This window comes from Mytilus trossulus, chromosome 9 (assembly GCF_036588685.1).
Source record: "Mytilus trossulus isolate FHL-02 chromosome 9, PNRI_Mtr1.1.1.hap1, whole genome shotgun sequence".
NCBI lineage: Eukaryota > Metazoa > Mollusca > Bivalvia > Mytilida > Mytilidae > Mytilus > Mytilus trossulus.
In genome coordinates this window covers 16,220,009-16,238,233 of record NC_086381.1, presented here as the reverse complement: position 1 = coordinate 16,238,233, position 18,225 = coordinate 16,220,009, and the positions used below count along the sequence as shown (strand labels likewise).

Here is an 18,225-nt window from a genome sequence, read left to right as displayed (position 1 = left end):
CTCAGGTAAAAAAACAGCATCTATTTTTATTTTTACATTTAAAGACAACATTTTAACACTTTGGTGTACACAAAATATTCAAATTTATAAAAGTTGACTACAGTCCTCTTTATATTTTACTTAATGTAACTTGTATAGCGTGGAGAAGAAGAAATGTATCCATAGAAAATTTAGAATCAGAGATCAGAATCAATCAAGCAGTTTCACATAGTAATTTTACGTGAAGATTTGGATACAGGATTATAATTTAGTACGCAAGACGAGCGTTTCGTCTACATAAGACTCATCAGTGACGCTCATATCAAAATAGTTATAAAGCCAAACAAGTACAAAGTTGAAGAGAATTGAGGATCCAAAATTCCAAAAAAGGTGTGCCAAATACGGCTAAGGTAATCTATTCCTGGGACAAGACAATCCTTAGTTTTTCGAAAAATTCAAAGTTTTGGAATATTTTGCCTACATATTGTTTTTTAATGATTCTTAAGCAACTTTTAAAAGTTACCAAATATTTTTAACAGAATCCTTTTTATTTATGGTACGTGTGGAAGTAAAAACAATGGAATTTTATCATTTAGATACAGTTAACTTACTTCGTACACATTTGTTTCTATCAAGGTAATATGCATCTGGACATGAACATATTCCAGCCACGCAAAACAGATCGTCTTGGCATTCCGTCTGAGAAAAACACTGCATACCGAATATCTTTTCTGTAATTACCAGTAATTATGGACATGAAAGGAATAAATAGAACTAGTTTTTTTTATCACTACCGTAACCGTTGAAAGAAGCAGGTATGGTAAAACTATTTTTTTGCCTTGAATTCGAAATAAAATGGTTTAAAATTGATAATCAAAATCCTGTAGTTTGTCCTAATAGAACTGTCTGAAATAAGATTTTCTTTTTAATTTTTGCCGTACAAACTTTTCAAATAAATATATTTATTGAAATCTGTACATTTGTTAGTTTAAAACATTGATTACCGATACCTTATCCCGGCCTCGTTCACATTAGTAATGATATTTATATTTATCATATATTTAGTACAAAATACAGCTATTTTGTATATCTAATAAAGGGTTTTTTTTCCAGTCTGTATCACCTACCCTGTATCGCATACCCCGTATCGCATGGCTAAACCCGTATCGCATACCCCGTATCGCATGGTAAAACCCGTATCGCATACCTTTTTTTTTTTTTTTTTTTTTTTTTAACTAAAGTCAGTTTTTTAGGTTTTTTTTTGCTTAAGATTTTTTTTTTCTAAAAATAGGTAATTTTTTGGAATGACGTCATTGTTTGGTATGTAACGTCACGTACATCAAGTTTTCATATTGTATGTGACGTCACGAACATCAAGTTTTTACAACATATTTTTTGGCACACTCAATGCAACTATAAAAAATACAAAACACTTAAATATATACAATAATAAACAAAATATTTTCAAAACAACAGATTGTTAGGTAACCTAGGTGCTTCGTATAAATAATTGAGCAGTTATTTTAAAGCTTTGAAACAAGACAAAAGCAGAACTGAAGGTAACCCAGTGCTATGGATCAGAAAACAGTTCATATACTATAATACTCTTCTGTTGAAATATATGATAAAGCGTATAATACATGGCAAAATCCGTATCACATGCCGTATCACCCTCGACTGACCAATATCATCCCTTGGGCCTAAAGGCCCTCGGGCTGATATTGATGTCTCGGGATGATACGACATATGATACGGATTTTGCCATGTATTATTCTCTATATACAGTAGGTATTGGTTGTTAGTTGTATTCATTAAATATAATATACAAGTATAAAAACATATATAAGAAATATATTTTCAAAAATGTAATATTATTTAGTTTTAGTTATAAAAAAATTAAGATTGATTTTTAATTTCTCTTCCGATTTCAACAGAAGTCAATATTAATTTCATTTCTTTTTTTTCTTTTTCTTCTCTCTTCCCTCTCTTAACAGCAATACATATTTAAACTATTATAATAAGCTTTAACACCCTCTCCCCTCCCCCCGAAAAAGTATAAAGTTAAATAACGAACACAATCTCTAAAACCCACTGAAATTTAAAAAAAAGGAAAGGGTAAAAATTATGAATAACTAAATAAATATCAGGCAATACCTATGTAAAGATGTAAAAAGAAACAAAAAATGAAAACCACTTGCATTCACGTTCGCTTTCTCTCAGTCTCTCATACACACATACAATACTTACTTACATACACACATATATACATTACTTACTTATAATCGCTTTTAATTATATGTATCAAAGTAAAACAAAAAGTAATCGAAAAAAAAGATCAATATCATACTCTATAGTGGAAAAAAATATTGTAATGGGGTCCAAATTTTTCATCTACATCAACATTATTATTTTTATTTGCAATATAATATTCATATACATGCCTTAAAACTTCACTTGTATTGTGTTGAACCAAAACTGCCAAAATATACATTTCTTTTGAAAAATTTACAATGTTTAAGTAATTGCCTATGTAATAAGATAATTTGCCACAAGCTTCTGTATACAAATATGTTGCTGCTATTGGAAAAAGGATCTGTGTGGATAATAATCATGTTTAATTTTAACATGTGTGTAAAATTCATATTTTAGATTAAGTGTGACAATCAAAACATTTCTGCTTATAATTATACAATTATTTGGTCCATATCTATAAGACGCCAACCCAACCCAAACAAAATGACACAAAACTTACTCGTAATGCAGTTGGTTCCATTCCAGATTAGCTCTTCACTGCACTGACAAATTCCATCTAAACACAAAAGTTTCCCACTGCATTCAAATGAATTTCTGCACTTTGAACTGATTGTGTATTCTGTGAAATAAGCAAGTTTTTTTTTATACGAATAAAATAAATGTCACGACCTGAATAACTTCTGTACTGTTTTAGTCGTTAACAGTGAAAGAAAGTTGAGCTTAGTAGGCAGTATTCGGTACTGACATGATCTATTACATACTTTTCTTAAACTCTCCTTTAATAAATTTAGGAATTACTAAGAAACTAGATTTCAACTCCTTCAGGCAAAGTTAACCTTAAATAAACTTTACTTTTGAATTCGGTTCCTGCTGGTTATATATTACTCCTCGCTTTTTTTCCCAGGTATTTACTGAATCTTTACTTTTAAGTCAAACATGTTTGATTTTGTCAGTTTTCCCTTTTGAATTTACCATAGAGTTCGGTATTTTTGTTTCAAACGTTTGAGTTTGAGCGTTCCCAATCAAGGTGAATCATTAAAAACGCACAAAATTTTGAAAAATATTATTTTCATTTCATTATAATTTAATTTTGGATGTAACGCGTCTTCTGATTGGCCGACATTGTTTTGTCTATCAGCTCATAGACATAATTTTGTCATGTGACCTTCACGTCAGCAACGTTTTTCATGATTTACTCCGGCTTAAAATGGAATTTAGAATTAAATTATAAGGAATGACTGTAATATTTTTTCTGTCGATTCGAAATAACATCAAAAATGTGGTGCACACTTTAAAATAACACGCTACGCTGGTTATTTAGTGTGCACCACATTTTTGATGTTATTTCTTCATAGACAGAAAAAAATATCACAGTCATTCCTTAAAAGTTAACGAATTATACTATATCTTAAATTGCAGCTCTGTGGCACCGTTAAAGTCCACAATTCCTCTAAAGTCAACAACACCGCTAAAGTCCACAACAATTTTCCGCTAAAGTCCACAACGCCGCTAAAGTCCACAAACTTTCCGCTAAAGTCCACAAAATGACCTCCGCTAAAGTCCACAAGAAAACGCCGTTAAAGTCCACAATAACAAGTTCCGCTAAAGTCCACAAAAAAGCACCGTTAAAGTCCAAACATTTTTTTTTATTATCAAAAGATCAATTCGCTGGTTTTTTACTCCTAATTGTATATATATCTAATAAAAAGCATGAACCCTTGTTTTTACAAAGTATTTCTTACGAAAGGAACATAGGGATATAGTAAACATAAAATTTGTAGTGAAATATTTTTCAAAATCGAAATTTTTACATTCCAAATCTTAAAGTGTCGACTTAATCTCGGATTTTTTACCTTCTCAAATTTTTGAATTCCGACTAAGTAAAAATTCAAAAATTTTGATTTTTTTTTAAACTCGAAATTTCGACTTTTCTCAAACGCAAAATTTCGACTTTCCTCAAACTCAAAATTTCGACCTTACTTCAAACTCTCAACATATCGACATTTTTAAAACAAAAACAAAATTTTTAAAACTGATAATTTCGTCGTTTCCTCACTATTCAAACTTAGGCTGTTAGTAATCAAACACAGCTAGTATTAACATTTTAGGAGGAGAAGACATGGACGCAAATTATTTAAGCAACTGAGGATCCACACATTTTGGCAATTTATTTTCAGAATTTCGTTTGGTTCTAAAAATATAATAAGGATACTCATTTTATATTGAAGAGTTTCATTCGGAATGAACATGCATGTTGACAGAAATTTTTAGTTTGAATTAATTTCAAGATTAAAGAATGTCAAAGTTTCAAGTTAAAGTCAAAATATCGAGATTTGAATAGTTAAAATTTCCAGTTAAAGTCGAAATATACAGATTAAAAATGGCAAAATTTCACTGCTAATTTTATTTCTAATATATTTTAAAAGAAGATGTGGTAGTATTGCCAATGAAACGGCCTTATTATGTCCCTTATGTGGGGCCTTAAACTAATGGCCTTACTATGTCCCTTATGCGGGATTCACACATTGCCGATTATTGCTCCCGTTTGAGACCAAACAGCGATATATACGACACGAAAAGTGAAAAAGTCGGATTACTATCCTCAATTATCTCTAATGTGCTATCATTATCTGAGAACAAAGTCGTATACGTTCGGAACAGATTCCTATGGGTCGTGACTTTAGCGGAAAGTTTGTGGAATTTAGCGGCGTTGTGGACTTTAGCGGAAAATTGTTGTGGAATTTAGCGGTGTTGTGGACTTTGACGGTGCCACACAGCTCCATCAAAGTCGACCTTAGAAATATTGTCTGGTTTGTAACTGCTGTGTTCTGCTCTCAAAAGTTATATTTTGGCTGTGGTAGATTTTGTCCCGAAAGTACTTGACAAAGATTATTCACGAAACAGGTTTTGTGTACATAGACATCAGTGTCATACTATTTTTGATAATAAGCGCGTCAAGCAAATTCCAAAATTGTGGCGACATAATAGGGAAACCGATAGAGTTCTTGTGTGAATAATTCTGGTTTTGAAAAATCAAGATCGAATGGTGGCATAAACATTTTCGAACAGAGCTTGTTTATAACTAACCATGGCCACCGTTATGTAAACATAAAATTTATGATAATTTGGAAAGCGTTCCAAATAATTCTAATGAAAATACTTCCCTCTGTTTCAAAATTTATATTTAAGTTTATATAACCAGGAAGATTTGGACTATTTGCGAGTAGAAATAAATTAAGATCAGACAATATATTTTAATTGCTATAGTGACAATTTATTAATCCGTTTATCAAACCTTTTACATTTCGTTGTGTCTAATTAATTCTATTGTTAACTATATGTTTGTCGTGATGGAAATCACTCTGATCATGACAAGTCAATCCGTTGGACACTAATCCTTTGCTATAGAAACTGTTTTCTATATATGCTTTTGTATGTCATTTTGTAAGCAGTTTAGGTCTTAGGTCTGGTACTGTCCGGACCTTGCTAATAAAGTTTAAAGTATTGGTATTCCGTCTTTGAATTACTATAACACGGAAAACGCCCGGTTATATATTGGTTGAGGTACCCGCGGCACGATCTTGAGCTAGTTCCCCAAAACTAGTAATGAATACCTCCAGAAGCAACAGAATGGAAGGAACCTGGATTTACCAGCCTTGCAGAAATGGACATCCGTTTCCGATATCGAAAGAAGATACCTGTTTGGACTTTCTGTGCAAATATTGCGGTAAGACATTGAACGTTTTCACCTACCATCGGTGTTATGCAGTTAACGCTTATTGTTACAAGTGCAGACACTTTGGACATTTTGCCCGTATGTGTAGTTTTCACGCTAAGTCATGTGAAAACCCTAAACCGAAGAAGTCGAAATCCAAAATCCAAAGAGACAGTGACCGAATGAGAAAGTTTATTGAGAAAAAACAAATGTCTCAATTTCCATTTCAAGAACTTGAGTACGGAAATCTCTTCATTTACGTGCTCCACACAGGACGAATCCGTTAAACAACACCTAAACAAGTTGAAAATGTCTAACCGAAACTTCATTAAAGAAATCGCTGTACTCAAGTATGAAAATTCTAAATTGGATAACGTAGTGAAAGATAACGTGATATTAAGGAACAATTTGGACAAAGTAAAGGAACGTTTAGAACATGGCCGGATAATTCAAAAGATCGAACACGAGTTAGCTGAACATACAAGTAGAATTGAACATTTGGAAAGAGTAATAGTTAAACTGAAAGAGGAAAACCAAAATTTAACAAATACCAGACAACGCTTAACAATGGAGTTCAAAAATTCTGACATGCAGTACAATCGCATCTTAAATGATATGGAAGACGAAATTCAGAGACTTAAGGCAGAGAACGTAAACAGTAGACACGAGAATCGACATCTAGATATAAAACATTCAAACCGAGATGTGCATTCGACCCTTGCAATTTGCTCGCGTGGCAATTCGCAGCAACGCCATCGGCGAGGAGGATACCCCCGACGATAACAAAATTCATTCGGCAAACTCGGAGACCGAGTTTAGGTGGAGTAGTGGCGAATATAACCAGGAAGATTTGGACTATTTGCGAGTAGAAATAAATTAAGATCAGACAATATATTTTAAGTGCTATAGTGACAATTTATAAATCCGTTTATCAAACCTTTTACATTTCTTTGTGTATAATTAATTCTATTGTTAACTATATGTGTGTCGTGATGGAAATCACTCTGACCATGACAAGTTAATCCGTTGGACACTCATCCTTTGCTATAGAAACTGTTTTCTATATATGCTTTTGTATGTTATTTTGTAAGCAGTTTAGGTCTTAGGTCTGGTACTGTCCGGACCTTGCTAATAAAGTTTAAAGTATTGGTATTCCGTCTTTGAATTTCTATAACACGGAAAACGCCCGGTTATATTTACCCACTGCAGTAAATATTTTGGCCACGAGCATCACTGAAGAGACATGTTTTGTCGAAATGCGCATCTGGTGCAAATTGGTACCGTTAATTTTATTATTCATTAATTATTAAAAAAAAACATATACCATCCCCCTTAAAATCCAATCACAGCGCTTGTTAACTTCGTTCACCTGACTTGGGTACACATAAAGGTCTTTTTCCCTAATACTAAGGTTAAATCTTGTAGATAAAGAGACGTATGACCCAAACGATAACAATGAATGAAGTATGGCTTTCAATGAGAGATTATCGCATTTATATCAAAGAAAATAAAAAGTCTAAACCAGTAAACTACAAGAACACATAACTGTGTAACACATCATTTTCTAGATTTATATATAATTTAAAATGCAATAATTGGGAAGTTTATACATTAACAATATTTTAAGAAAAATATTGTCCATGTTAGTGTCTTTGAATTTAATGCCAAAATAAAATTGTATATGTAGATATTACTTGTTACATGTACGCATGCGTCTTCTTTCCAAAAGTCTTCACCAGCACATTGGCAAGTATTATGTATACAAAACAGTGTATCCTCACATCCAGTAATATCCTCACACTGCCCACCAAATGTCTCCTTTTCTGTTGTAACTGTGAAAAGAATGAATAAAGGTACTAGTAATTTTACAAATACAAATATATTCACTATTGTAATTGTGTACGTTGCATATCAATTTGATTGCACTTGATACAAATCCGACGAAAAATTTATTGGCGATATTTGCAAAATTTAATTAGATATTTTCCGGATTAAGTTGAAGTAAATAAACTTAAAATAGAATAAAAGTATTCTTTCTAGAAAGTTCCAGTCGTTGAAACGTTAAAAGCATTGAAAGATTTCCAAATCTGTACACATAATGCAAACCGTTCCCCAAACCTACACAACTAAGAAAGTTCTTATCCAGTCCTATATTTCATTGCCCACGACCCAAAACGGTCCATAATCAAACTATCCGACGTCAGAGAAATCTCAGACTTAAATGAATATTCGACCATGGAAAAACTATGTGTTATTCTGGTTCTACATAAGTCGCGCTTTGAAATTTAAAATCATACTTATTTGAGTTTGTTGTTTTCACTTATTTTGACCAGAGACTTATATCACTCTTAGTTTTAATAGTAATACAAAGCATATTCGTAAAGTTCTTTAATTTGACTAATGTGTTAGCAGAAAGACTTTTTATATCAACATTTAATTTGAATTAATAAACATATCAATCCCTCCTATCATGTCCTGCACGTTTAAAATTCTTTGATATAAAAATTAGAAGATGTGGTATGATCGCTCACGAGGCAACTCTCCACCAGAGACCAAATAATATCGAAGAAAACGTCTATAAGGCACGACACGGTCTGCAGCAATGAGTAAAGCTAATTCCACATAGCAAGCTATAAAAGTGCTCGACATAGCAAATGTAAAACAATTGAAACATGAAATCTTACAGTCTGATTTATTAACGAAAGAATTAGCAAAAACAGATATGACATAGAGCAACAAACGACGACTACTTAATTATAGGCTCCGGGCTTGGGACAGGCACAGGCAGAATTTGGTGCGATAAAACAAGAGGTTTTACATCACTTGACTGACAAACTATGTAATTATAACTTACAATTTGTAAAGTTGACTGTATTAGGAAATGTCTCTTCAACTGCAGGTAATGCTGAATCATTTGCAACAGACAAAGTCCTGGTTGTTGTTTCATTCAATATAACTTCTTTCACAGTTGTCGTTTCTTCTATTTCTGGATCTGCTTTTGACGTCAAATGATATTAAAACAAGTTGAAATTTTAAAATTATTTAACTAGAAATATAAGCTGCAGTGTAATTTGGAATATCAAGAAGGAACACCGTACTTAAAATATTTTAACATGATAGTGATATGTAAACGTTAATGATATATTAATGCAACAAGCCACGGCAACCAAAATTTACTATTTAATTCAACATGCAGAGGCGAGCAGTGACTTGCCAGGGTCCGCTTTTTCAAACTCACAGATACGCACATGACATGTATGGATCTTATCAATCCTCACGCCATACGTTTTTTTATTTTATGTCATTGATTTAATGGAAGTTTTGTCGTGATTTTTCAAAATAAGAATGCAACGAAGACATTTAAAAGGAGCTCAAACATATAATTTTAAACAAATGAAATATTTAACACATCCATATAAAGAAATAGACACAGGAAGAAATACGAGACTAAGCGAACTTTTCTTTCCTGATTCGTAAAAAGTACAAATCAATTTAATGTTGCCCGCCCATATTCATACATGTATTTAATTGTTATCACGAAAATAAAAGAGAATCTAAAATGGGTTAACATGAAGGGAATTATGGGCCAAAATAAAGAATATTGAATAGTCATAGGAGCTAAAATAATAAGAAAAGGGAAAAATAGCATAGAAATTTAAAGAATACAGATATTAAGACTCCTAGTTTAGACAGTCCTCATAGAATATTGACTACATCTTTTTTCTGATTTAAATGCTATGATATGATGCTGTAAGTTTTAGCCTACTTTTTATGATTGCAAATTTGGTAAAAACTAAGACTTTAAATACACAATTGTCTATCTTTTCAGTTTTAATCAGACAACACCAGCTCATACATTTTTATCTTAATCAAACAAACTTTTTATATATGACAGTTTCACCTAAAAACAATGCACACTGTGTGAACTCAATTTGACTGTGTGTACAGTTAACAGCCAAAAAACTAACATGTATTCAAAATAAATATGAAAATGCCTCATTGTCTACATAGAAAAATTACCACAATCTTCTTCGTCACTGTTATCAGCACAGTTGTCAATATAATTGCATTTCCAATCTTGTGGAATGCAGTATTTCCCGTCTTTGCACGCAAATAATCCAGGACAATCTAATTCTGAAAGAGAAATATTTAAGAACAAATACATGATAATACCTTGCCTAGATAGCATTTGAATCATCTTGATTCAATTCAATATGTTGTGAAAAAAAAATGAAAGATCTATTTTATCACTTTGAGCTGTGTGTCAACATCCATTTTGAAAGTGTTCCTTTTATACTTTGGTGAAAATATGCTGTTTTTCTGAATGGATTAAATTAAACGGTTTGCTTTCTCATTTTAAAAAAAAACCGTCTTAACATTGCTTACAATCCGTCTTTCAAGGTATCAATTTTTTAATATTATCACCGTAATAGGTGGTTATTAACAATTCATTCATATCCGTTCAAAATTGTATGATCAAAGTCACTTTAAAAAATTACTCATGAAAGATACCAGTCTTATAATTTTGTACGTCAACGGACTTAATATCTATGTTGTTGCCATACTTTAATGAGATTAACGAACTCGTGTCTGTTAACGCGGATGATGGACATGTGGTGTCTATCTTTATAACATTCCCATTACCTATTTTAATGATAAGCAATGTCTTGTTTTTATTTCTATGCGTCAGTTATACTGAGTTGTCATTATATTGCCGGTGGATAGCTAGTAGTTATAATATCTTTTTCTATCAGTCAATGATTCTGCATTGCTAATAGGTATAGGAAGATGTGGTAAGAGTGCCAATGAGACAACTCTCCATACAAATAAAAATTTATAAAAGTAAACCATTATAGGTCAAGGTACGGCCTTCAACACGGAACCTTGGCTCACACCAAACAACAAGCTATAAAGGGCTCCAAAATTACAAGTGTAAAACTATTCAAACGGGAAAACCACCGGTCTAATCTATATAAAAAAACTAGAAACGAGAAACATGTATAAACTACATAAACAAACGACACCTACTGTACATCAAATTCCTGACTTAGGACAGGTGCAAACATTTGCAGCGGGATTAAACGTTTTAATTGTACCAAACCTTCTCCCTTTTACTGAGACAATAGTAAAACATCATAACATAGAAAAACACACGATAAAATATCAATAGGAAGGTACATATTCATTAAATACATTTTAATACATTATAAGCTTATAAACTAGGAAAATATAACAAAGATAAGTACCGACTAGCAGGTTGTCTGCATGTTGATATCGTAAAATATCAGCTGCGACACATAATATGAAGCTTTTTGTCCAGTGAGCGCAGCGAACGAGATCAAAAAGCATTCATATGGTGTTGAACCACTGATATTTAGAGTATCAACATGCAGATAACCTGATAATCGATTTATCGGGCTGTATTTGCGTCTTCATAAGTGTTTTCTTAGTTTCAACAGGAACCGGAAGTTGACTTGATAAATTTGGTTCAAACTTATCAACGTCGGTTCAAAACATTATTAAGGCCGGGTCAACGTATTTGACGTCACAAAGCCCTAATAAGCAATTTTATTGAGAGCTGAGCGATATAGACAGTTGGAAGACTGATCAGGTTGTAAATTCACCACCAACGGCTAAATTTATTTATATTAAACCCTTTCTGAGTATTGTAGCATTTTGATATAATTAGAGTTGTCAATTCAATATTTTCAGAATACTATTGGAGTTGTTCGTTCGTTCCTTTTCAATATAAACTAGATATTGGTTCACATAAATCTATCCCATTTTATGTTGTTTGAAATAACGTTTTAAAGAATTTATGACGTCTTAGGTCTTTTTGATAAGTCTATAAACCAAAACAAAATACCGTTAGATGGTAAAGTCTGATTTCCTTTTAAGTGATATTGACGTCAAGTGTTCTTATTTTGCTTTAAGCAATTCAGATATAATTGACACAGGAAATCACATCAAATCAATTTTTTTTTTCTTTTTTGACATATTTGTTTGTTTTTGTAATCATTAATAGTTAACACAATGTTGACTACTGTACCCCTATTTTGACATGTGTACCTATTATGTCTGTTAGTTTTATGCTCACACATTGTTGTCAATATAATAAAATTTTATGAAAATGCCTGTATCAAGTCAGGAATATGACAGTAGTCAGTCATTCATTTGATGTGTTTTGAGCTTTTGATGTTGCCATTTGAATGTGGAATTTCCGTTTTGAATTTTCCTTTGAGTTCGATTGCTTGTTATTTTTCTTTCTATGTCTGAAAGTCGTCGTTTTCACAACCTAATTTCTTGTTAATTTGTTTCCTTCCTAGTCAAAAGTTTTGACTTACTTCCTACCAAAACATGAATCTGAAATTAGGTATATATAAAATATCTGTCCAGTTTACTTCAAAGAGACGGGAAGCCGATTTCATAAGGAACTAAAGATATAGTCTTCAAAACTATGCTAAGCTCTAAATCATACAGTTTAGCTTAATAAACAAAATTTTTGTGTGAGCGATTTATGAAACATGATATTGCGATCTATCATTTCTGTTCGAACGTAACCGATTTTGAATAACAAAATGGTTTCCACTACAAACACAGAAAACTTTCAATGTTAAAATTTTCATTAAAATTTATTCAGAAGTAATGATTTCTAAGGGGAAGTGAATTCGGAAGGGATGACCTTGTTCAACAAGCTACATTAGAAAGAAGGTCAAATGTTGCTCTTGACGTTGAGAGTCAGTATGACTTAAAGCAGGTGTAGAATAAACGTCTATGAGACCGACATAATAAACATCTATATGTCAGTACACAGTCTAAAATAAGAAGGTGTCTGTATAATATGTTGAGAGATAAATTATGACGGTTATCTTTTATGTCTTTTCAATTTATGTAGTTTTTTGTTTTGTTTTTGTTTGTTTTTGTTTTGTTTTTTTAAATTTGCCTTTTTCAGGGATTTTTTTATAAATTGCCTTTCCAATATTACTATATCTTCTTTTGATCTGGTAGGACTTGTATTTTACTAATGGTGCATGTTCAAAACTTTGAACGGACGTCCAACGGATAACATGTCCGTTGAACGTCCGTTAGGCGTCCGTTTTGTACGGTACTCGTCCGTTTGATGTCCGTTTTGTATCCGTTACGTGTCCGTTATACATCCGTTGGAGGTCTAAAAGATAATGTCACCAACGGACTTCTACCGGACGTTTAACGGATAAAACGGATGTTGAACGAATGAGAAACGACCCTACCGGACGTATAACGGATAAAACGGATGATGAACGAATCTGAAACGGATAAATGCCAATTGAAAATTTCGCGTCAGAAATGACAATTATTGGTATGTCAGATTTCTTAAGGTTCATGAATTCTTATTATTCATAATTGGTATTAGAGTAAGGGCACGTCTTCACAATCAAACAGCTCTTATTCAGGCCAGACATTGTCCTTTGGCGGCATTTTGAAGAACAAACCAAAACCATTTTGAATATTAATGCGATTTACATGCATTATAATTGTCACCTTTAATTTTTCCGTATATCTTTGTTCATCCGTTTTATCCGGTACGCTTCCGTAAGGTGTCCGTTTTATGCGGTACTCGTCCGTTGGATGTACGTTCGACATCCGTTTTGTACGGTACTTGTCCGTTTGATGTCCGTTTTGTATCCGTTACGTGTCCGTTAGGCATTCTTTAGAAGTCCGTTTTATTCGGCCAGTACATCAACGGACTCCCAACGGATAACAATTTTGTCAACGGACATCATTTATTTTCATCCGTTAGGCGTCCGTTCGTGTGACCGAGGCTTTACAGATAAAAAATGAAATGCTCACTCGTTACAACTACCAAGCTACTTGCCAAAATGAAGTTATTCTGAACAGTAGTTTCGGGTAAACATAAAACTATTACATAGCATTTTTTTATACTGCATTATCAAATATATGAATAAAACTTAGTAAAAAAGCTACTAAATAAAAATATATATATATATAAAGTGGTCACGACAACGCCGATGCTATATTTATTATATTATTCAAGCAAATATCTACATATATAAAATTGAGAAAGGAAATGGTGAATATGTCTAAGCGACAACCACCCGACCATAGAGCAGACAACAGCCGAAGGCAACCAATGGGTCTTCAATGTAGCGAGAATTCCCGCACCCGTAGGTGTCCTTCAGCTGGCCCCTAAAAATATGCATATTAGTACAGGGATAATGGACGTCATACTAAACTCCGAATTATACACAAGAAACTAAAATTTAAAATCATACAAGACTACCAAATGGCCAGAGGCTCCTGACTTGGGACAGGCGCAAAATTGCGGCGGGGTTAAACATGTTTATGAGATCTCAACCCTCCCCCTATACCTCTAGTCAATGTAGAAAAGTAAAAGAATAACAATACTCACATTAAAATTCAGTTCAAGAGAAGTCCGAGTCCGATGTCAAAAGATGTAACAAAAGAAAATAAATAAAATGACAATAATACATAAATAACAACAGACTACTAGCAGTTAACTGACACGCCAGCTCCAGACCTCAATTAAACTGATTGAAAGATTATGTCTTCATCATATGAATATCAGGCACAATCCCTCCCATTAGGGGTTTAGTATCATACTATCATAAAATATATGAGAAGAACATAACCCGTGTCATGCCAACAACTGTTTTTTAGAAATAAATGTGTTTAGTTCCGATGCAAAGACCCTATCAGTGAATCAATATTAAAGCCAAAATATGCAATCTTTAATGACCTGACATAAGTCGTAACTATATCCCCTTCTAATACGTACATTTAAAGGTTTTGTTAATTTCTGAGGAGAATACTGACATTTTTGTGCTTTATAAAGAATATTTCCATAAAAAATTGGATGTGAAATACCTGAACGTATAAGATGTCTGCATGTTGAGTTATATTTACGAATTATTTCCTTATACCGGTGATAAAATTTAGTAAATGTTTTGACCAGTTTGTGATATCGAAAACCCTGGTGTAATAATTGTTCAGTAATACATAAATTTCTCTCGCTAAAATCTAATACGTTGTTACATACACGAGCGAATTGTACAAGTTGAGATATATAAACACCATAAGATGTTATTCAATGTTATTCAATAAAGACAATACAGTATACTGCTGTTCAAAAGTCATAAATCGAATGACAGGAAACAAATCCGGGTTATAAACTAAAACCGAGGGAAACACATACAAAATATGAGAGGAAAACAAAGAAACAACAGACCGCACAGGACATCACAAACAGTGACGTATTTTAGTAACGAGTAAATGATCTTGAATTCATACAATTATTTGACAATACTAGTCCAAACAATTTTCATGATAATGACGGTGTTGAAAGGCTATTTCAAATAAATGCTGTGACGACGTCATAATTATTTGGACTAACCCAATACTTATCCATGGAAAATAGCAATTAACTCTTAGACACAGACATATCGTATCTGTGACGATGTCCAAACATTATTCAAACAACTGAATCAAACAAATAGCTTTTAAATTTTTAATAGAACTTTAGTATGTTTTTATTTATGTCTGGGATTTCGAACTAATAAGCATATTCACCTGCGAAAATGTGATGAAAACACTCAGGAGAAAGGAATTTCATTCTTATTTAAACGTTTAAATGAACAAAATTGTAATTAATAAAACAGTAAAGATAACTTACCTGGTTTTAGTTGATCATGCTCGTCATTTATTAGATCAACAGAATTTCCCTCATTAACTGCTAAATTGAATATCAAAATTGTAATAAGTGATGTTAAAAACATCTTCAGAAAATTTGTCAAGAATGTTTCAAACCTGTCTTTATATACTTTTTGTTAGGAGTACTCGTAAGGGTTATATCAAAGAGATTTTAAAGTATTTCTGACGTCATTCAAGTTGTTATTCAGAAAAATAGCAAAAACAATGTGTTTACGTGACTGGTGGCTTGCTTTTTTCAAAGTAGGTCAAAAACAACGTTAACAGAAATAGTTATTTATTTTTTTAGTTTCTCAGAAAAATGATTTATCAGCAGCTATAAGTTATTTCCTAGAATTCTCCTTTATACAATATACGCTACTTAACAAATATTCAAATTCAAAAACTATCTTACCAAGAATCTGGTCAAAAAGTTTAGGCGTATATCTTTACTTTTTATTAAATTATATTTGCACCTGAAAAATTAGATCAATAAAACTGAGAATGGAAATGCCAAATATGTCAAAGAGACAACAACCCGACCAAAGATCAGATAATAGCCGACGGCCACCAACGGGTCTTCAACACAGCAAAAAAAAATCCCGCAATCAACTGGCCCTGAATAAAAATGTTTACTAGTTCATTGAAAGTGGACGTCGTACTAAACCCCAACACATATAGATGAACTAAAATTATAAAACATACAAGACTAGCAAAAGCAATAGGCCCATGACTTGGGACTGGCGCAAAGATGCGATTGGGTTAAACATATTTCGTGAGCTCTTACCTCCTCTATACCTCACGCCAATGTAGAATAAAGAAACATACAGCAATACGCACAGTAAAACTCAATATAAAAGAAGTCCGAGTCCGATGTCAGAATAGGTAACAAAAGAAACTTAGCAAAATGACAATAATACATAAATTAACAAAGGACTTTTAGCACTTACTGACATGCCAGCTCAATACCTCAATTAAACTGATTAAAAGATTGTGTCTTCATCATATAAAAATCAAGCGCATTACCTTCCGTTAGGAGTTTAGTATCATACAATTATAAAATATAAGAGAAGAACATAACCCGTATCATGTCAACAACTGGTTTAAGAATAAATGTGTTTATTTGCGATGCAAAGACTCTATGAGTGTATCAATAGTAAAACCGAAATATGCAATTCCTAATGACACGACAACAGTATCGTAACTATATCCCTTCCGAATAAGTCTGTTTAAAGGTTCAGTTAGCTTTTGAGGTGAATGCCGACATTTTTGTGCTTTGTAAAGAATATTACCATAAAAATTTTGAAATGAAATACCTGAACGTATAAGATGTCTACATGTTGACTGTTTATTTGTAGTCAGCACCAATATTACATGTCAAACATCGCAGTAGAATTAGAACGCATCTTTAACTGTTTCATAACCAAATGAAATAACCATAAAAACATTTAGGTATAAAAGTATAACGTGCAGATTTTCTGCAATATTAGATTTTGGCATCTATGTAAGTTTTTACCCACAAACTGGTTAAGATGGACAATGTTATCGTCGAAGAGAAAAAGAAACTTACGCATAACACAGCCTTGCGAAGATACTTGTAGTTTCATTCCTTTTTTTTTCTTATTTTACTCAGAAATGAATTATTTGTTTACAATACGCTGCGATATAAATGACCCAAAGAGGTTTTATAAATAATTTAATTTATAAATAGCTTGAAATTTGAAAAATTATAGAATATTGTATTTTTCGTTTGAATTGATGTTGCCAAAAAAAAAATTGCACGTTTTGCTTTTAATTTTATAATTTTTATGAAGAGAGCAGTAGTCGTTTGGTTATGAAAAGTCTACTGCTATGTATGACATGTAACGTTGATGGTGTACTAAAAATAAACAGTTTATTTACATTTCGTCATATTTATATTCATATAACAATTCTATTGGATTCTAAGAATATTTGATATTTGCAAATTACACGCAAATTTGATTTACTTTGATGAGAAGCACGCCAGAATACAGATTTCATGAACACTTAAAAAGTTAGTTGAAGTATTATAAATTCCAAGGTGAATGAACTTACGATTGTATATTACATTAGATATAAGTGTCTCTGCAACGTGTACGCTTACAGCTCAACAGTGAAAGAAAATTAGGCTGTCTATTTTAAAGAAATAAAGAAACTTACTTTGATTAAACACTCCGAGATGAAACTATTATTAATTGTGTTAACATTATATATCATATTTAATTTGTGTTAATTATTAATGTGCTAAATGTGTATAATAGATGTTTAAATACTGGTTAATTCATACTATACTCGATTTAACTTTTTTTGATTCATCCAAAATATTTTTGTTTAACAATAAGGTTATTATTTCAAAGCATTCAAACAATAGACTTCTCGGTTAAAACGTACTTTTTTATTAAGAGATCTAGAAATTTTATCATTATTTTGAACAAATTAATAAATTGTATAAAGATCTTGTCGATAGATTTTTAATAAAGGATTCCGTTTCAGCACTCATCAGCAAAAATAGACTGTTTTGGGCAAATAGACAAACTCCAGCAAAATTTCAG

General features: G+C 32.2%; 1 protein-coding gene across 2 annotated transcripts in view; it reads right to left on the bottom strand.

Annotated features, from left to right (window-relative positions):
- Nucleotides 1-15,786, bottom strand: part of LOC134685211 (low-density lipoprotein receptor-related protein 1B-like) — a 34,271-nt gene extending 18,485 nt beyond the window's left edge. Inside the window, exons 1-6 of one of the 2 annotated variants that reach the window (XM_063544721.1) lie at nucleotides 15,639-15,786; nucleotides 9,968-10,081; nucleotides 8,802-8,942; nucleotides 7,642-7,779; nucleotides 2,732-2,851; nucleotides 591-710 (exon numbers count right to left, since the gene is read on the bottom strand). In XM_063544721.1, the coding sequence (XP_063400791.1) occupies nucleotides 591-710; nucleotides 2,732-2,851; nucleotides 7,642-7,779; nucleotides 8,802-8,942; nucleotides 9,968-10,081; nucleotides 15,639-15,741 (736 nt within the window). In that variant the 5' untranslated portion in view covers nucleotides 15,742-15,786. The remainder of the gene's footprint in view (nucleotides 1-590; nucleotides 711-2,731; nucleotides 2,852-7,641; nucleotides 7,780-8,801; nucleotides 8,943-9,967; nucleotides 10,082-15,638) is intronic. The other variant, XM_063544722.1, reaches the window with a different exon arrangement.
- Between the last annotated feature and the right edge of the window lie 2,439 nt (nucleotides 15,787-18,225).